The sequence below is a fragment of the Gymnogyps californianus genome, chromosome 1 (genome assembly GCF_018139145.2).
Source record: "Gymnogyps californianus isolate 813 chromosome 1, ASM1813914v2, whole genome shotgun sequence".
Lineage (NCBI taxonomy): Eukaryota > Metazoa > Chordata > Aves > Accipitriformes > Cathartidae > Gymnogyps > Gymnogyps californianus.
The window spans coordinates 67,687,580-67,709,192 of record NC_059471.1 but is presented as its reverse complement, the minus strand read 5'-3'; the positions used below and the strand labels follow the sequence as shown (position 1 = coordinate 67,709,192).

At 43.2% G+C, this 21,613-nt stretch overlaps 1 protein-coding gene across 1 annotated transcript in view; it reads left to right on the top strand.

The window, feature by feature from the left end:
- Positions 1-21,613, top strand: part of SH3RF3 (SH3 domain containing ring finger 3) — a 255,130-nt gene that overhangs the window by 193,318 nt on the left and 40,199 nt on the right. The window contains exons 5-6 of the mRNA XM_050903904.1: positions 14,565-14,665; positions 18,783-18,953. Coding sequence (XP_050759861.1) covers positions 14,565-14,665; positions 18,783-18,953 — 272 coding nt within the window. The remainder of the gene's footprint in view (positions 1-14,564; positions 14,666-18,782; positions 18,954-21,613) is intronic.

Sequence of the window (21,613 nt, the reverse complement as noted above, 5' to 3'; positions counted from 1 at the left end):
AGCAGGAGGGTGAATGTGAGGATACGGCCCCCGCACAAAGCAGTGCGTGTGCCAAGATGTACTGGGACATCTGCGAAGCAGCACAAGCACTAGACATGAGTGAGGGTCCCCAGCTTGTCAAGTAAATGACACCTTGGTTTTTGGCACTGAGAGTGACACATTTGGACTTTACAAGAGATGTGACAGACTGTGGCTTTTCTGTTCTTGTGTTAGTCAAGGGAAAAACCATGCACACCCTTTGCTAGAGTCATGTGAAGACTCATTCTAAGCTAGTAAACCACGAAAATTAGACCATGAAGCAGAAAGTGCCTTAACTATTCTCCCCATTTTAACAGAACAACTGGTGCGCAAAACCCCACTCATTTCACAGACCATTGTGGCATTTGGGCACAAGTGGTAGGGGACAAGAAGGGCCCTGTGTTCTCTGTGACAAGTTATGGTTATCAAAATCCAGCCTGAAGGAAGGTTGGTTGGGTCCTTTGCAGCAGATGGGAAGACACGTGATCGGTGTAATCGGTGCAACGATCAGAAGCACAGCTAGGGCTAGGGTATAATGAAGCCACTCCAGTGTGCTCATGGTGGGAACAGGTTTGGGGAGCGGTTCTTCTGCCTCAGGGCACGGAGCAGATTTGCAGACAAGGCAGCTGAGCACATGCCTCCTTCACTGCTGGCCAAAACTGTCTTGGCCAAAATCCAGGGAGGGGAAAAACAGTCTTGGTGGTTCGGATCAACCTTAGTGAAAAGTGAAAAAGTGAAAACCTCTGTCAAAAAGTGTTATTGCAGCCTAAGGACCCAGTCACCCCAAGTGTGGCATTTGCATGTATGAATACATGTCTCGGCTTTTGGGGGTCTTACTATTTGCATTCTGGTTTGAGGGATTTAAACATTTTCTTTTGCAAACTTTATTAAGAATGTGGATCTCTTGGGAAAAAAAAGTGGAGCTGACATTCTCGCTATATTCTCTTTACTGTAGGAGCAGCCTTCAGAAAAATGCCTCGCTGTTCTAAGAGTAGTAATAAAATCACAAGAGCTACCAACATGAATTCACCTGCTTTCAGCCTTCTTAGTTAGGTCTACAAAGAGTCCAGAATTTGCCTCTTACAAAATGTACATTAAAATTGTGCGGCTATATTTATTTATCTATTAATCCCATAATAAAAGGGGTTACATTTTAATTAAAAATGTCAAAAATTTAGTTCCTTCTGTGCCATCTGCTAAGACCTGACATGGCTCTGAAACAATTAATGATGCTGCAGCCTTAGACAGAAAATCAGTTCAGCATTTTTCTTTTATTCATGTGGCTGAATGCCAGCCAAAGTAGCATAAACAAAGGGCCCCTGAGCTCTTACATCAAGGTGTTCGGGTCAGTGAGAATCTTGTCTTCAGACCATTTTGTTCTAAAATGTGTTTGCTATTTTTAAGGTAAATGTCCTGTATGTCTTGTTAGGGGTTTGACGTCTTGACAACCTGTAAACTGACTCTACTGCTGCTTTGGAAGAGCTCAGGGGTGTTGCTGAGAGAATGGGCAGGTTGGTAGGAAGGCTGTGCGTGTAGCTGCCAAACTTACTGATGAGCTCTGCCACAGGAATATGTCTCACCTTTTCTTTCCTCACTTGAAGAGGAACCTCTCTGCCCTGCAAGTCATTGTCACAGCCCTTGAGTGGTGCTCTCTGTAACCATCTGAAGCCCCTGCTAGTTTGCAGCAGCAAAGTCAGCCAAAGCATATGTCTTATAGGGGAAACAACAAATTTGCAGTTTCAGTGCTGACTATCCAGCAAATTTATGCCTTTCCTTTCACCATTAGAATCCAAATTTGGTTTATTGTGTCTTTATATCATGTCCTTGAAATTTCCAGGCACTTTATCATTGTTTATTTAGCAGATCTCCTCATAAAAAGAAATAAAGGAGTTTTGTTCAGTTTAGTAGGTATGAGATTCTCTGGTACATATCAGGATTGGTATTTAGCTTGCAGGGGGGGTTCTACCTTTTTAAAGAGTTTGACACAGTTTTCCTCTAGCCTGTCCTTTGAACAAGCGGAATTCAATTACAAGAGTTCTTGAATGGCATCCAGTCCCCTACCTCAGGCAACCGGCTCGTGCCCAGCAAAACAGTCTTCTTAAAACAAGCATCCATTTTCCTTGTAGACCTGAGGCGCCTACATCCGGGGCACCCGCTTTTTCTCTGCTGACGTGAGAGGAAACAGAGACATCAAAGGCTTCTTACTGTAGGAACTTAAAATTTAGGCGCAAATTTTAGATGTTTCAGTAAATGTGGAATATATGCCACCCCTTAGAAGTGATTTCATGCATAGTACTATATTCCTGTGGCTTTTGTCAATTTTTGTGAATTGAAACCAGACTTTCATGCCGAGCTGACATGTTTTTTGTTTTTATGAGTTGTTAGACTATTATAAGCCTTCTGCTTCTCCAGGAGGGCATAGATTTATGCATATTGAGCACTGACATGCAGACCAGAGTATGAAATCACATGTTTTGAAAGCACTTCTGCATATCATTAATTTAATAATTGAAGACTACAGGCCTTCCATAACATGTTCATTGTTCTTTAAGCAGAACCAACGCAGCTGTTTCCCAAAAGCCAAGATGCATTTTGAAATGAGTGATGATCTAAAAAACATCTTCATTGACTGCAAACCTAGGGATGCTCAAAGGTAGAAGAATCAACTTCAAGCCACCTCAGCTGGATAAAATAGTGACTGGAAGATCACAATACCCAGGATACAAAGCATTTATTTTCAAAGAGGCAATGCTGGGATCTTCATTTCGCTTGCAGCCAAATTTGCTTCTTGTATGCCTTTTGTTACATGCTGAGTATCACTCATTAAACCTAAGATCTCCATCTAAAAGGTAACAGTGTCTGTCCATCATGCAGAATGTCCTATGATGCTGGCAAAATGGATTTTTATTGAAGATGTAAGTAGGGCTGCAGGCCTGTGATGGAGCTGAAGCTGAATTAGGTTACAGGTGCAGAGGAGCAGTTCGTAACTGAGACTCCCTGGGGAGCAGGGAAGGTCCCCCTGACAGTAATCATGCCTAGGCCTCAGATGGCTTGTCTTGCTTCCATTTTCACCCCTTATGAATTATTCTTCCCTGCTATTTGGGAAGGTCATAGGTCAGTACTGCTCCAAATCCCCTGGTTTTTGACAGAAAAAGCATCTCATGAATATTGAAGCATGGCTTTGTGCACACCAGGATAACAGCTGAGTGAGGAAAAAGGATCCTCCCCGCAGAAGGAACTTCTATGTGTGTTTTGAACAACTCATCACCATACACAAGAAGTCCATTTGTATCTGCAAGTGTTAGTACAGGCTCCTAACCAGAGGCCACATGTTCAGGAAAAGCTGAGAACAATGTCTTGCATGCTCCCAGTCCCAAGGAGTGACAGTATTTGAAATGAAAAATGTTCCTTGAAGTGTCTCGCTATATAAATCATTTGGAAGTGTGACTCCTTATCAGTTATTTAGAAGCGCTGAATTTTAGCTGAGAAAATGTAATAGCAGAACTTTGGTTGAGCCTTGGCTGATAACCTAAATGTGCTGATCGTGAGAAGCATACAGATTATACATAAAATCCAGAGAGTAAAAATGAACCTTGAATTTTCAAGTGCACAACAGGTTCTAAGAAAAGACGAGAAATTCAGGTATTTTTCAGCTTTGGCCTGGAGTCCAAATTCTATCCAACCTGCTCTGCTGCTGGCTGTGAATGACAACTGACCGGACATCCATTAATGAGACTGAGCTAGCTGAAACCAGGGGCAGCTATCTCAGGAGGCTGCACTGGTCAAAATTGCAAAAGAGAAGTAATATTAGTCCGACCTGTGTTTCTGTCATTTAGATCAAAATATATCATGAAAACAGCATAAGAGACTTTGCTGAAGTCTAACCTAAACTACTTCATGGTCTTTGTACATTCCCAATTCTACTCAAAATTATTTAGAACTGGTTCCAAACATTGCCTATTCATTGCATCTCTATTTTCAATAACTTTATAAAGAACTCTTGTTGGGGGTTTTGTAGGTGGGAAGGAGTTAGGTTTTTTTAAGCAGAGAGTTTTGGGCAGGCATGTAAGCTGCATTTTTTTTTGGCTACCAATATGTCTTTGAATATACTCTGTGCATATTGGGATGTATTACATTATTTGTCAAAACTGTTGCAAATGAGACACATGAGCTGACTCAATCTATTGACTGATTATATAAACTACCGACAATCCAGGTCAAAGCAAAATCGCCTTTCAGAAGCTACCAGTTTAGAGACAGTGTCTTCTCTTTATCCTATAATTTGCCTCATCACAAATACACTTTGAAAGACTTTTCAAGAACCGCAAAACCTAATTTTTACAGGATCTAGGAAGACAAGGTTGTGCTTTAGAAGGGTTATTCAACTGTGCATGAAATCCCGTTGCCACCTGTAAAACAAAAACAAAATATTTTTTTCCAGATGCTCGTCAGGGTAGTAACCCAAAAATGAAATCATTTTTGCACAGGGCTAATCCTGAGTCTTTATGCTACCTGCCAGTCAGCTGCTGATTTGGAAGCCTCAAGAGCAAGCAAGGCACTCTCTTGGTATTTACATTATACCACAAAATCCTGTCCATCCGGCACATGCTATGTGTACATGCATGACATTTGAACAGAAATTACTACAGTGTGTATTTTCCCTTTTTTGTTTGTTTGGGGTTTTTGTTTATTTGTTTACCACTACTATCTCCCTGGAGGGGGACTTCCTACAGGAGGCATTGCACAGGATCCTGATGAGTTTTTTGGGCAGTTATCAAAAGGATAATTATGGATGTGGGATTAAATTAACATCTTTTAGAGGTCAAGCTTTCACCTTAAGCTTTCCTGTCTCTCTGCATTTGATTTTTCATGTTCTTTGATCCCAGAATTGCAAGAAACTATTTACTATAAAACCATTTAAAATCTCATGGTGGACAGCTAGACACTGGTGCTCAGTGCTGAAAAGGTTAGTCTGAGAGAGAAACAAGGCTGAATAAAATATAATTCACATGATGCTCATCCACATGGTGCTTAATTAGTCCTCATTTGGGGGAACTGAGAAGCTGCAAACCAGAATAATCAGTGCTTTTATGGATGGTAATATCAGATGAACGTTTGGAAGAAGATGACAAAAAATATTTTTTTTTTTTTCTTCCAACTTGCAGCCATCCTTAGATTGCAGGAGAGTGGAAATGGAAGCTCAGGAAATACATTTATGTGACTTCTCCAGCTCTCTGCATAGCTCCATGAGCTATTCACAGAAGACATGGTGTAGAGTTTTTGGCCTACTATGAGCCAAAAAATAATCACGGCCAACGTGGTGCTAGAACAGGCTGGCATAATATTCTGCCTCACCTTCATCCACAGTCGCAGATACATACAGGTTGTAAGAACCCCTCAGTAAATGCTAAATCATATAAATTTAGCTCCAGTTTTTGCAGGAAGGAACTGGGTATTTATGCAGCTATTTATGCAGCTGCAGCTGTTATCGTGCACATTTGTTTGTTTTTTACACACATACCATTATGGAAGAAAAAGTCTTACTCTAGAATTGGTAAGTCTGTTTCAGCTCCCACTTTGGTAATTAGCATTTGATGAGGCTACTTGATCTTGCGTGTAACGCTTTTCATCAATACTTGGTGGCACTACCATGCATTAAGTGCTAATACATTATTTCTAGGAACATTAAGGCCTGGAGTGATTGCCGCAGTCATTGTTTTATGGAGTCAGCGAATTAGAGAAAGGAGTCACAGGAATCTTAAAGACCATTAGCCTATTTTTTGTGATATTTCCAGAGGATGGTATGTCAACCTATGTGAGTTGAATGTTTGAGTCTTTTTCTCTTATTTTAAAGTAATATTAAAGAGAAATTTAAAGTAAGCTGTAAATATGCATTCAAGACATTAAAAGAAATTTTCCTGTGAATTAACGAATGTGGTAAGTGCCCTGTGGTGAGACAGTGCTGGATTTGCTTTGAAGTCAAAATAGAGATTTTGGTTGGTGATTTTCTAGATGATAAGAACATTCGTCTGATAGCAGCACCAATTATTTTTCTGTGAAGGCTGTTGCAACCTGCAATATCATTGTACTCTGTTCCTAGTTTTATCACTGTCTTCATGAGTTCTATTCCCCTCCAAGACTGAGTCCCATGCTTTTGCAAGGCACTTCACTAATCCCTACAGGCACCATGTCTTTTCAAATTAAACCACAAATGTGGCCTTAAAGTACTGGTGAAAATCTAAAGTAAATCTACAAGGGAGAGAAAAAGATAGTTTATGCTAGAAGTCCAGACTACTAATTCTCATGCTTTCATAGAGGTGTGGATGGGAAGAGAGAAAGGGAATGAATTTGAGATGAAGTTTCAGCCCAGATGAGTGGTTATTACCTTTAATTTCCTGGTCTCTGTGGGCTTGTCAGTAATGTTTTGCCAGGCTGGTTGCTTTTAAATATATGTCAGAGCTGATACAAGAGGCAGCAATATCTCAGCAGTGTATTATTTACCCAGGAGTATATGCTATAAACTGTAATAGAAATATATCATTACGTATACATTAAAGTGCAGTTTGTTTTGATGTTCCTGTAGTTCTCTTGCAAATAATACTTATCAGTTGGAGGAGGAATGAGATCCATCTGAGCTCAGACACATTGCGGTGACTTCTGAGGACGTCAGACTGTTTGTTCTCACCAGGAAATGCTGACCCTCAGGCTGGACAGTCGTCTGCAAAGTTTTTTGTCAGCTAGCTTTGGCTCTCTTTGTTTTGCATGACACCTGAATGGTGCCTGGTGCTGTGACTTACTTAAGCATCTAAAAATAGTATTGGAAATGCTGTGTGGGGACCGAGAGCAGAGACCCTGCACTCCGCTGCTGTTTTGCTCCAGAGGACCACACTGCCGCTAGGACTAGATCAAGTTTAGCAAACCCCCAAGATACCTTTGTGCAGAGCATGTCTTTGTTCTTGGCCCTCGCATAAAATCTCCTTGTAACAGTCAACATGGAGACTGGGAGGAGGAAACAGACAATTTTTAAGGAGGCCTCAAGGCATAAATTACAAGTTTCCGTAAGACATTAGCTTAAGTGGTAGGGGGAGAGGGGGGAGTTGTGTTTCAGGGGTCATAAGGAGGCTGTTGCATTTACAGACAAAAAGCAAAAAGTCCTTTTGTATTACTGTCCCGCCCATGGGCACATAATCACCTACTACACCAGAGTAGCTGGTGATAAAAACAGACGGCACAGCACAAGCTGGGAGTGAGATATCTGTCATGCAGCATCATTGTGCCCGTGTGTATAGTCCGGGAGTTTTACTCAAGATTTAGCCTTCTGCAGTACAGGTGACATTGCTGTGCTACTAATGGGCACAAAGAAGCAGGAATTAGTGCAGAGGTATCTGGAGATGGTCTTCAGCATGCCTTCGTGCAGCCGCTTTTCCCTGCTGGCTGGCAGCTGGGGCTGTGTTGTCCCTTGGAAGAGAAGAGCTGTTGCTGTTGAGCTGAGAACGTCGGCAGTGGTAAGTGGTACTCGGAGGATGCCAGATTGGAGTGGAAGCATGAAGAAGTCGGATTTGGCTGTTTAGTTGCCTAAGTAAATGGGATGAGAGTTGGCAGTGTCTAGTTCAGAAAACTGCACACCACCATTAGAGTAAACGGCCTCCTAATCAGGAGGTGTGCTACAGTGTGATTACCCAGCAGGTCACGTCTGGAAACTCAATGGCCAAATGTTTAAAGGCATTAGAAGCTCATAAGGATAGAGAGGGGCACCAAATGGCATTTTCAGAAGTGACTCTTATTACTTAGATTGCAATAAAATCCATGGGAATCAGACAGTGAAGTACTTCTTAACACCTCCCTGAGAAGACTCTGCAAGGTGCCTGTTTTTATCAATAGGTGCCCACGTGCCTCTTAAAAATCTGGCTGTCAGAGATGTCCCCTCCAGCGTAAGGCTTAGCAACGCTGAGTAGCAGAGGTGGAAGAAGGATTAAGATGCAAATGCTGTAGTATTTGGGCCCTCCCTGTGTAATGCCTGTGTGTGGCTGTATTTGCATGTCTGGTGCCACAGGAAGGTGGATCACGCAGGGATGTGCCATCAGAAAGGAAGGATGTGGCACACAGATCTCCCAAAAGGTATCAAAGCAGAGAACAAAAAAATCAGAGCATTGTCTATGATTCCCGTTCCCCTGAGCAGATGAGGAGGAAAGGAGGACTTGTTTAGTACCTTGTTCCTTAGATCACAATAGCAAAAGTACAACCTGGCTCCAGGGCTAAATAAAGAAGGAAAACAAACTAAGCCCTGCTACCAGCAGTGATGGAGAAAGGCCTGCTGTGTTCTCTGCGAGGATTATTAGTGTTACCGGTAGCTGAGGAGACCCACATAAAATTGTAGGAATGGAAAATGGAAAGGTAAACTTCCAACAAAGGTAATCAAAAGTGTGAAGAAATAGAAGACTATTCTTTCACAAAATTCAGTCTCTTCAAAATCTTATTGCAAATATGATCTTGCAAAATAATCTAGTAATATTGTATCTTATAACATGAGCTAATTAGTGATACATAAGAAAGAACAGGACCTTGAAAGAGGAGGCTTAGAAAGCCTTCACCAACTGTGTCAGGGACTGTAGTTTAAATGCAAAGCTAGTGAGCATTCAGATGCATAGTAGCAATCAGGCAGCCACAGAGAGAATTCAAGGAGCACAGAGGCAGATGAAGCTGCAGAGCAGAATACTTGTGTGAAAGTAAGTGCCAAGATGTGAACAGAGGAGCTGAATTCAACGCAGTGGAAGGCCAGTGGGTCCTGTGGAGTAAAACCTGATGATGAAAAGTGGGGTCACAGGCAGACTGGCAAGTACACCATCGTGTCAAAGCCTGCAGGGGAGAGCAGCTAAAGGAAAACTGGAGCACAATCAGGAAGCAGGCACTGATTTAGCATTTGGATGCGTATGATACTAGGCTGTGCAAAGTGGCAAAAATGAATGGTTTGTAGGGTCCAGGCTGGCACCAGATGCTGCAATATTACAGTAACAGGCCATAGGCAAGAAACTGAATTCAAGTGGATAGAGGACATACAGGACTATGGAGATTTCTTCAGGATTATTCAAGGGAAGAAAGCAACACTGTCATCTAGCAACACTGAATGACAATTACATGGTTTCTTAATCCCTAGGACTGTATGTTAGTACAAGTGTAATAGCACATGGAAAGTACTTGGGCTCATGCTTCCGGTAATATAGAAGACACAGAAGCCACCACTGTCTGTGCAAACAGGCAAACAGATGATGCTCAGACAGCTATGCTGCTCTCTGGGCTTGAGCTTGTCCCGCTGCAGAGTCAGGCTGGCTTAGCCCAGAGTGCCTGCAGTGGGCACTCGTGGCTGGGATAGCTGCACCTCTGCAAACTCTGCCTTTGCTGAGGCGTGTGGAGAGAGGATGGTAGGAGCTAAGGAAGGGGTAGCACATGTCTTCCAAACAGGATGAACTGGAAGCGTTGGTCAGCTCCCAGAGCTATGATATCATTGGTATTAGTGAGACTTGGTGGAATGAGTCCCACAATTGGAGTGCTGTGATGGAGGGCTACAGGCTGTTCAGGAGGGATAGGCAGGGCAGGCGAGGTGGAGGTGTGGCCCTATACGTAAGGGAGAGGTTTGATTGCACAGCCCTTACAGTTAGTGATGATGTGGTGGAGAGCCTCTGGGTAAGGATTAGGGGGATGGAAAACAAAGGAGATGTTGTAGTGGATGTCTACTACCAATCGCCCAGCCAGGATGTAAGCACCGATGAGTTATTCTGTAGGCAATTAGGAGAAATTTCTGGATCGGTAGCCCTTGTCCTTATGGGAGATTTCAACTTCTCAGACATCAGCTGGCAATATCATACTGCTGTGACAAGCAGGTCTTGGAAATTCTTGAAGTTTCTAGGAGATAACTTCTTGTCACAGATACTCAGTGGGCCAACTAGGAAAGATGCCCTCCTAGACTTGCTATTTGTGAATAGAGAAGGACTCATGAGGGATGTGATGGTAAGTGGCTGTCTTGGCCACAGTGATCATGAAATGGTTGAGTTTAAAATTTTCAGTGTAATGAGAAAAAAAGACAGCAGAGTTGTGTCGTGGTTTAACCCCAGTCAGCAGCCAAGCACCACACAGCCACTCCTTCAGTCCCTGTCCCCCCTGTTTATATACTGGGCATGACATTCCATGGTATGGAATATCGCTTTGGCTAGTTCAGGTCAGCTGCTCTGGCTATGCTCCCTCCCAGCTTCTTGCACACCTGCTTGCTGGCAGAGCATGGGAAATTGAAACATCCTTGGCTTAAGATAAGCGCTACTTAGCAACAACTCAAACATCAGAGTGTTATCAACAGTATTCTCACACCAAATCCCAAACCCAGCACTGTACCAGCTACTAAGAAGAGAGTTAACTCTGTCCCAGCCAGAAACCAGGACAAGTTGCTACCCTGGACTTCAGGAGAGCAAACTTTAAGCTATTCAGGGAGCTATTTAGCAGAGTACCCTGGGAATCTGCTTTTGAGGGCTTAGGAGTCCACAAGTGTTGGTCAGTCTTTAAGAACCACCTTTTAGAAGCACGGAAGCAGGCAATTCCACTGTGTTCTAAGTCAAGCAAGCGGGGCAAAAGACCAGCTTGGCTGAACAGGGAACTCCTCGTGGAGCTCAGGGAGAAAAAGAAACTGTATGATTTCTGGAAGCAAGGTCAGGGTTTGCAGGAAGAGTACAGAGCTGTGGTTCGTTTATTCAGGGAGAAGACATGAGAGGCCAAAGCTCAATTAGAGTTGAAACTGGCCAGTGTTGTTTTAGATAACAAGAAGGGCTTTTTTAAGATGTAATAGCAAGAGGAGGTCTAAAGAAAACATTGGACTGATACTTATTGAAGATGGTCATCTGACTAATAGGGATAAAGAAGAAGTGGAGGCATTCAATGCGTTTTTTGCCTCAGTCTTTAATAATACTGATAGACCTTGGGCTGCCCGGTCCCCTGAGTCAGAGGACCATGAGTGTCCTTTGGTGACAGTGGAACAGTGACCTTCCATTTGTGGACACTGAAATTGTAAGGGACCAGCTGTATCAGCTGAATGTTCACAAGTCCATGGGGACTGATGGGATTCATCCCAGAGTACTGAAGGAGCTAGCAGATGTTACAGCAGGACCCCTCTCGATCATCTACCAAAGGTCTTGGGAGTCTGGGGAGGTCCCTGTTGACTGGAAGCTAGCCAATGTTATTCCAATCTACAAAAAGGATGTGAGGGAAGACCCAGGGAACTACAGACCTGTTAGTCTAACCTCAGTTGCTTGAAAAATTATGGAGAAGATTATACTGAGTACTATTGAAAGGCATTTAAAGAATAATGCAATCATCAGGAACAGCCAACATGGATTCACAAAAGGAAAGTCCTGTTTAACTAATTTGATATCCTTCTATGATAGGGTCACCTACCTAGTGGATGAAGGGAAGGCAGTGGATGTCGTTTTTCTGAATTTTAGTAAGGCTTTTGATACAGTCCCTCACAGCATCCTTCTGGACAAGTTGTCCAACTGTGGGATGAGTGGGTTTGCAGTGCACTGGGTGAAGACTGGCTGAAGGGCAGAGCTCAAAGGGTTGTAGTGAATGGGGCTACATCTGGGTGGTGACCAGTCACCAGCGGTGTTCCTCAGGGTTCAATTCTAGGGCCAGTCCTGTTCAATATATTTATCAACTATCTGGATGCAGGGGTTGAATGCACCATTAGCAAGTTTGCTGATGATACCAAACTGGGAGGTGCTGTTGACTCTCTTGAGGGACAAGAGGCCTTGCAGAGGGATCTAGATAGATTGGAGCATTGGGCAATGATTAATGGGAGGAAATTTAACAAGTCAAAATGCCGGATTCTGCACCTAGGATGGAGTAACACCGGGCACAAGTATAAACTGGGAGAGGAGCCCCGCAGAAAGGGATCTGGGGGTGCTGGTCAACAGCAGGCTCAATATGAGTCAGCAGTGTGTGCTGGCAGCCAAGAGGGCAAACCACACACAGCCGGCCAAAAGAGGTGATTATCCCACTGTATTCAGTGTTGGTGCAGCCTCACCTTGAGTACTGTGTGCAGTTCTGGGCCCCACGATTTAAGAAGGGTGTGAAGGTCCTTGAATGCATCCAGAGGAGGGCAACAAAGCTGGTGAAAGGGCTGGAAGGCATGTCCTATGAGGAGCGGCGAAGGACTCTGGGTTTGTCTGGTTTGGAGAAAAGGAGGCTGAGGGGTGACCTCATTGCTCTCTACAGCTTCCTGAGGAGGGGAAGTGGAGAGGGAGGTGCTGAGCTCTTCTCCCTGGGATCCAGTGACAGGACGCATGGGAATGGCTCAAAGCTGCGCCAGGGGAGGTTTAGACTGGACATGAGGAAGCATTTCTTTACCGAAAGGATGGTCAAACCCTGGAACAGGCTTCCTAGAGAGGTGGTCGATGTCCCAAGCCTGTCAGTGTTGAAGAGGCATTTGGACAATGCGCTTAATAACATGCTTTAACTTGGTCAGCCCTGAAGTGGTCAGGCAGTTGGACTAGATGATCATTGTAGGTCCCTTCCAACTGAAATATTCTATTCTATTCTATTCTATTCTATTCTATTCTATTCTATTCTATTCTATTCTATTCTATTCTACACTGCTGTGATCTTCTCTGCCTTTACAGTTGCACCCTGAGGCTGTTCACTCAGCTCTGGTTTTTCATGAGGTAAAAACAAAGTGTTTTGTCCTACCAAGAAAGGGTGGGGACCGATCTGTTTTCTGTTTTCTTGGAGGCAATTTCTCTAGCTCAGAGCAGGTGTACACTGGTGGCACAACATGAAGAAGTTTGAATCAGCCAATTTCTCACTTACCTCTTGGATGAGGCAGCTGCCAGGTTTCTCTGCCCAGCATCTTCCACAATCCCTAACCCCATTAACCAGCTCAAAATAACAAATGAGGAATCGTTCTTCAGCTATCCCTACATTTTTTAATGGGTTGGGGTTTTTTTCTGTAAGTTGATATTATCTCACTGACGTGACAGGCAGAATTAATAAAGCCTTAGTCACAGAACTAGAAAGAACACTTACTTTTACACATAGGACTAAGAGTTGCCTGGAACCTTCATTGTTTGAGCAAGCAGCCAGATAGTGAGGGGAAATAATGAGAAAAAGGAGATGTACTTGTCACTACAACTTCATGATTGAACATAGATGTCGGTGAGAGAGGATACAGCTTGCTGCTTGTTGCCAAAAGCTATGGAATCACGGAGCAGTGTCTTCATATTTTGCTGCATGATTTCCTAATGATACTGTGTTAATATACAGCAAAGCAATATAGCTTAGCAATGCACTATCAAGACATGACACTGTAATAATTATGTGGGCTTCTTTGGAATGAGGTGACCTTGAAATCCATTAATTAAGTAGCAATGTGTGTCTTGGTTTAATTCAGTGTCATTTGTAAGTGCAAAAAATGTCCCTATGTTTCTGTTCCCAAAATAAATCAATATTTACTGTTTGCTAGATAGCATTTGGAAACAGAAAAGCTGCACTGGAGGCCTGTGAACTGCTCAGAATCTTTGTTGCATGTAACAGGCTCTGTCTGAACCTGCAATTTGTGCATAAACTGGATCCTACTTTGTAGAGCCATTCTGCATATGGATGTGCATGCAGCATTTGGTTAGACTTACTAAAAAAGCCTTTTGCTCAAGTAAGCCATTACAAGTCCCATCAGCCCAGCTCTGCCCTGTCTTTGCAGCAAAGATTTGTTGCTACAGGCCTTGGCATTACTTCAGGAGAAGTTTCCAGTCAGGATTCATTTTTGACGTAGATGAATGAGGACTTCGGTGAGACAACTCAAAAGAGTTTGCCCTACATACTTCTGCTGAGCATTAAGCTTTGAAAAATGAATGCTTACATTTAGAATTGCCTTTCAACGTTAATAGCTGGAAAAGATCTGCCCAATTCTCTATATGCGAGTAAGGATTTATTTGCTGTGGTAAAAGTGGAGTGGAATCCTACTTTCTCCATTCAGAGGTACTCCTGTTTTGGGTTGTGTTGTCACCTTTTTCTTAAGGAGAGGAATATTCCTGATGATAAAAACAGTATACAGAAATGAGACTGCATTTTGGAAATTGAATAGTATCTTCTTCTCCATAGATCCATAGCCATTAACCAAAAGAGTACAAATTAAAAAACAAGCTTTTGACAGAAAAGGTTATTTTTATCGGAGAAGGTACTATTGCAGAGACGTACATGTTGAGCTGATTTTACAAAGCAGTCAAGTAGTTTTGCGTTCTAAAACTTTTAAGATCTGCTCGCAAGGTAAAACTAAATTTCTCTGACAGGTATATGGAAATGCTGTTAATAACCTAATATCCCTTGTGTCAGAAATGTATTTTTGGAATGTATAAAGCTAAGAGATGTCTTTTTTAATGCAGTATCATGAAGTTAGAAAGTCTGGGAATTGATAAAAGATGTGATTTTTTTCCTCTGTGCCTTCACCCCATAGCATTTTAGGAAATGGTGGGCTTCATCTTAATCCTTGTATGTTCTTCTTTGTGTATTTTCAGGATTCCTCTTCGATTGGAACAGCCACAGTGGCTGGTCCCAGGACAAGTGCAATAATTGGAGATCAGGGAACACCACCGAAGGTCCAGCTCCCCCTCAATATGTAAGCAGCTCATCTCAGTCCCTGCATACTCGTTGTTTCCAATCGTGTGTGCGTGTGTGCGTGTGTTTGAAATCTGAAAGCCTGAATCTCAGCTCAGGAGCATTCTGAGAAGAGAGAGATCACAATTTCATACATGACCCAACCTCTGCTGAAATTGAAAAACAAGTAGAGAAAGGCAAGACTTTCCCCTTTCTCTGTGAGCCCTTTTAGACTCCTAGTATATTTATTACAGCTGTATGAATCACTGTGAAGCAAATGGAATGCCTCTTCAGCTAGAGAAAATCTTCCTTCATTTAAGGCTCTTAAAAAGGTGTAGTCCTATGCAATCAAACACCTGATACATTCATCATTAACCAGAAAAAATGACCCAATTGCATTTTTTCAGTGCCATTAAAAAAGGCAATGAATGATCTTCATATCATGGGCATATGGGCTTATTGAATAGTGTGTAGAATAACAGAAGGTTGACTAGATACAGAACAAAAAGAGTAGACTTCATTATAATAAATCTCTTCTAGCCTGGTTGGTTTATCTGGTACCTGTCTAGTTAAACTACTGAACCCTTTCCTCTCATTGCATATACCTTGTGAAAGCAGTAGAACTGTATAGACACACACACATATGCACACCACTATTTTAGGGGTTTATGATATGGCTAAAACAAGGTCTGAATTCACAAATAAAATCCTAAAATAACATAGCAAATCTGCTTTAAGGAGAATAGGGGAGTTGGAACAGAATGCAAACAAATTTGTTCTTGCCTACTAAGGTGAGATCTTCATACCTGAGGGGTACCACACATCACTGACTGCCCCACAGAGGTCTCATCATCACCCTGTGGTCACCCTGTGCAGCCTGTGTGGCACATAGTGGGGCACAAATTGATTTCAAACATTGTCCTGACTAGGAAGCAGTAACTGGCAGTATTTCTAGTATTTAGTTGCTGAATCAGGACATTTTCCAGCTCTCTGGCAATGCCCCTGCCTCCATGCCTCAGCAAGCCTCCCCTTCTCCCTCCCGTGCTTCTCCTGTCATCTCCCTTGTGAAGCAGCCTGGTAATCCAGTCTGTCATTTTGTATTTGCAAGCCAAGTTCCAGTCAAAGAGGAGGCGTTATCTGAAAGCTGTAGCAGAACTGGGGCGGTACAGCCCTAGACAGAGTCCTGGGGCTTCTGCGTTATAAGTAGAGTCACAGGCAGCTCCCCGAGGCCAAGAACATGAGCTACCTTCTCACTTAGGCCTTTTTTTAGGGAACTTTTACTAAACATTTTGGCTTCTTCTAGGTCCTGCTCCCTAACCCTTAGCCTCACTGTTTCACATAGCCCAGAATAACTTGCTATTACATTTTGCGAGATTTCAGACTGTTGTTTTAACACTTTCTTCTCAGTTGTAGAGAGTTTGCTGGTGAAGTTTCACACCTAAAATCTAGATAACGGTGAAACGTGTCCAAGTCCGAAGGCTTTGGCTTAAGGCAAAATCAGCCTCAGCAAACGGGACCACTAGACCTGATTCCCTGCCAGAGGAAAAGCCCAGAAATGCTTTCTGGGGAGGGAAGCTGCCTGCACTCAAATTGTTTTCAGCCATGTATGATAGCAGGCATCCCGCCAGCTCTCCCACAGCCCCCTCTCTGCCAGCACACGGGGTGTACACCTGTCCCCATGGGGTGGGCATGCCAGCCACGGCCAGGCAGTGGACAGAGGCTGGGCCTGTCACTGGATTTGGAGAAGACCCTGCCTCTTTGCAGACTAATAGAGGAAACCCCCAGGGATGGGCATCCTCACTGCCCCACATAGGTGGTGGGATCGCCGGTCCATGAAGAAAGCACTGATCACCTCCGTTGTCCCAGGGTCACGCTATGTGGTTATCACATACAAGTTTTCATCAGTTTAGCCATACAGAGATTGGGCAGTTTTGGCATGGAGCCCAGGCTGGGCTGTTGTACACCTTCTTTTAGTCTCTGCAAGGATTTTGATACTCTCTCGGAGGATGTTTAGGCTCATTGTGATACTGGATGTTCAGGCTTATCTGGAGGCTGAGTTGGGGGAATTTGCAGGGAGGAATAGAAAGAAACTAGTAGGAGAGCTGGCGATAGCTGCAACGGAAAGCGGCCTATGATCCAGTTAGGGTAATTTTCCTTGCACCTTCTTCCAGCATCTCAGCCTGTAAATTACATTATTACATGTAGCCCCTTGGGGAAAGGGCTAAGTGAGTCTTTCTAAAATGCTCTGTCCTTGACCCCCGCTTTACCCATAGCTTCTGAATATGAGCCCTGTGTAAGCAGCAACTTAAAAAGAGGTAGTCAAAGCCACACTTTCTGATCCCTCGAGTGACTGCAGTCTGGCACTTTCCTTTATGTCCTAGCAGAGCGCAGTGCTGAAGGATTAGCATTGAAGCATGCAACCTTATTTCATGTCAGGGTGATGCATTTTAATGTTCTTCAGTTCATATGTAGCCTCATGTTTTCCATCAGGTGAACAGCTACAGACCTGCACAGGACCACCTGATTATATAGGCTAAACAAAGGATGTGCAGGATGGTTTCTCCCATCTGTTGACTTATGAAATACGGTTTCTGATTATGTCTTTGTACCCCATGCACGTGGTAAACAGAGCCAGGCACATCAGCCTAAGCATGCCCCAAGGAGCTGTTACCAAATATTTCATATTCTGCTCATTACTGCTGTTTATTTACTGCCTTCAGAATAAAAATAAGGAAATCTACTGGTACCATGAAGGAGTAGAATCAGGAAAACTAACAGGATTTATTCCTCAATTATATTTCCTGGAGAGCAGAAGTAAAGAGCCATCTATCATTTTTATTGGCTGCAAGTCTACAATCACAATGGTTATAGTTTTCATTATTTCTCCGGTTTGCTGCTATAAGGTGGGCAGCAAACCTCTTCTCACCCACCCCTGAGCCTAAGAGCATTCTGCTGCACTTTGTAGTGTAAATGCACTTTCTGTAAGTGTTTCCCCATTTGTCCTAATCTCTCTGCACTGCCTGTAAAGCACAAATAAAAAAAAAATGAAGAAGGCACAACCTTGATCAAGAATTACCAGAAATCCCTTTTTGCATTTGTAGAAAGGCGACAGTACCAAAAAAAAATTAGTATTTCCAAAGAAAGTGTTGTTCTGTGTGTGCACTTTTGGTATCCTATCCCAACTTTCCATTATTCCCCAAAGTGCAAGCAATCATTCTTAATTTTCAACAAGGTTCTCTCTAAACAGAGAGAATATCTTTAGGGACTTTAAGTTGTAGTCATTTCACAACATTAGACACATCCCTGAAGTAGTAACAGAAGAACAAAAGAGAGATAAAAAGAAAGATTCTAAGCAAAGGGAATAAATAAAAAGCTGTAATTAAATAAATAAAAAGTTCTACATATTGGGTCCTCTATTAAAGATTTATTAGAATACTTGCCTGCAAAACAACCAAAGCCAAATCCTACCACTTCACTTACTTAAGTAAAAATCCCCTTGCAGAATTTGGCCCTCTGTCACTTTTTGTTTTACCCACATAATACAAGAATTACCATACCAGATCAGAACAGTTTGATGTGCTGTTTCTAAAACTGGCCAGCATAAATAGCATTGAGAAAGCTGCAAGAAAAGCTGCCTTAAATGTTTTTGAAGGAGCCTACTCATAAGAAAAGTTTCTTCTGAAAATCCACGGTAGAGGTGGCTCCCGCCCTGAAGCATACGAATATATACTTCATCCAGATGTTAGGCTTTGCAAAGCCTTCCTACTCAAGTCCTGATTACTCTGGCTGTCTCTGTAATTGCCTTCTCCTTCTGAAACTGCTGCTAAGTCCTTAACTTCAGTGCTGCTTTGTGGTAGTGTTTTGCTTTGGTTGTGCCCTGAGCAAGAAGTATGTCCTATGAATTTCTAAATTACTCCCTCCCTTTAATCTGATTAGTTATTCCCTTATTGTCTTAGCATCCCGTTGATCTTGTCTCTGCCATTCCTTGCTGGTGTGTGCTGTAATGATGTCCCTTTTTAACCACCATTTCTGAGCAGCGTTTCTGCTCACTTTCTGCTCTGTGGGGCTGGAGTCGAAGTGGGACAGGCAGTGGTTGATGTCAGCTGTGTGCTTTCTTCTTGTGTGACCTCTCCCCGCAGCTACCTAGCCCTGTACGCCTACAAGCCTCAGAAGAACGATGAGCTGGAGCTCCGCAAAGGTGAGATGTACCGAGTCACTGAGAAGTGCCAGGACGGCTGGTTCAAGGGGACGTCTCTGAGGAGCGGGATGTCCGGCGTCTTCCCAGGCAACTACGTGACGCCTGTTTCAAGGTGAGGACTGCTGGCCAAGGTGGATATGCCTGAGCTGGGGCTGAGAGGGATTCTGCGTCTGGAGGATGCTGAAAACAAGGTAGCTCTGCTTTTAAATCACATTGCCCTTCCAGAAATTTTCTGGTGGCATTGCAGACTTGGGTAATGAAACTTGCTGGTTGTAGCATTGGAGTTATCCGTGTTCTCAGAAGACTTCACTAGTTGTGTTAGATGATGGCATTTACAGCCTCTGACTTTACAAAGTCTGATGAGCCCAGGTTTTACTATTGTAAAGAACCTATTGGCTAATGATCTTTTTATTGTTATAAAACTGCTGGACATGTAACAGGGATAAACAGAATAAGGAATGCTTGTGTCTTGCTTTTCAGTAGCTCCTCATGTAGATTTTGTTTTTCTTAAATCAAAGATCTTGAATTGTTTGGATCTAGACTAATGTTTGAACCGTTAAAATTCAGAAGTGGTAGGAGAGTTCAGTAAATTGTCTGATTTTAGCTACCTCTGTCTCAGTTGCAGAAGATGAGAAAAGGAAAGAATAGCATGTTTGGGGAGGAATGCCATTTGTCAGAGTTCAGTATTGGACAACACCAAATCAAAGGTTCTTTCTGATCTAGAGCCCACTCTGAAATAGTCTGCAAGCTGAGGAGAAAGTTCATCAGTGTGTCCCAGACTGTTTTGCCCCATGTGCTTCTTGCAAGTGAATGTTGCCATGTGTATGCCCATATCTCTTTTAGAGCAACCATGGGTTTGCAAACCGAACTCGCTCCTTCTCATATGCTCTCAGTCTCTCCTCCCACATGCACACAGTCTCCACCATCTTTCACTCCTCTCCGGAGAAAAACACCTCACAACTCAGACAGTGTTGATCTTGAAAAACTGATCCACATTTGTTCCATCTTCAGTTTATGTCAAGTTTGTAATATATGGACTGAGCAAGACCAAAAGTTAAGAGCAGATTAGAAGACAATAACTAAGCCTGCTGACAGTCCTAATATTGCATTTCATTTAAAAAAACCCATTAATTAATCCAATTAATGGGTTCGTCACTGTTCATCAACCTAAATGTATTTACCTGATTTTATAGAGCCCCTTGGCTGCCTTCACTCCTTGCCTCTTCAGCTCTTAATTAGTAAAGAAGTTTGTGCTGAAGGGTTGGTGATCTGAATCAGCAAGACTTTATTAAATGCAGCATGTCACAGCTAGAACAAGACAGAGAGAACTGCTAAAGGGCAAAAGTGCTTTCCACAAAACCCGAAAGCAGCTTTATGATTATATTTATGATCCTGTGAGCTAATTAAGTTCCTGTGTAAATCACCCTCAGTGAGAACAGCAAGAAAAATCTGATAGCAACAAAATCTCCTATTTGCTGCACTTTCAACTTACTTTGTTCCCCTTTGACAGTAAAGCAGAGGATTAGATTCATACATGTTTTTCTGCCACTCCCTACAAAACCCAAGAAAAAGAAGTTGCCTGTGAATTTAATAATGCTGAACTAGATTTATAAGCTGCCAAAGCACACGTGTGAGCAGAGCATGGTGGAAAAAGGACAAGACCCTTTAGATGGACAGATAGGCACAGGGCAGCAGAGAAAATTTGCCACATCCAACATCTGTCCAGCTCTGTGGGAGTCGCCGATAGTTTCTGTACCTGTCGGTGCTCATGGTTGCCTGAAAACAGCTCTCATTGAACTATTAGGTGTGCTTTTCTGGCAAACTCAATCTAGTGCAGATGGCCAAGGCAGCTCCAGCTGAACCTTGCTGCTACCCTGCCAGCTCTTCACAGCAGATGACAGACAGTCAAGATTTCCATCTGGTGGGATTCCCAGCTTTTCCCTACCTGGAGGCTGATGAAAAAAATTTGAAGGAAAAAAAAATCAGATTCATTTAGCAAAATGTAATCCAGGCAAGCCTTGAACAATGAGATGAGACAAGTGAATGACACCACAGTGGTGTTTTTCCTCCTGCTATTTTGGGGGGAGGGTGGATTGGGCAGAGGGGATGGCTATCTTTTGCACTTTTGGACCATATCTTCCAGCCTGTGTTTTGGTCCCTTTCTATCAGAATTTCACTCTTTTGGCTCTTCCCCTTTCCACCATTTTCTTAGGGCTGTGTCTTCTGTCTTTCTTGTCTTCTGAATTGGGCCAGATTGTTCAGCATACTCCTTCTTTCTGCTCTTCTCTCTGTGTTCCCACACAACAATTTTGGGGCCCCAGAAGTTCTCCCAGTCCCACCCCCCGTAGGTTGGTCTTGTACCCTTTCTGTTATCCCCTCCTTCCTTGCTAATCCCCTGCACAGTCTCATTTCCATTTCCTTCACCATACTTTGTTCTGCATCATATCCCCGCTGCTGTCCTTTCTTGGGGGAGGATCTTGGCACATGGAGCAAGCCCGGGAGAGGAGAACAGCACAAAGTGATCCCTCTGTTTCATGGCATCTACTGCTGGGGAAGGAAATTACTCAGGAACCTGAGCAAGAAACTCAGAGAAAGAGCTGCTGAGCAGCAGCTGAGTTTGTCCATTGGTGTCCTTCTGTCTGCCCCAGTGTTCTCCTGCCCTGGTCAGAGAGTTTCTAGCTCAGTGGTAAGAGGACCAAGACGTGCTCTAGGCTGAACTCATTGCATAGGAGAAAGCGCCTCGTTCCTTCCCTCTGAGGTCTCCCCAGCCAC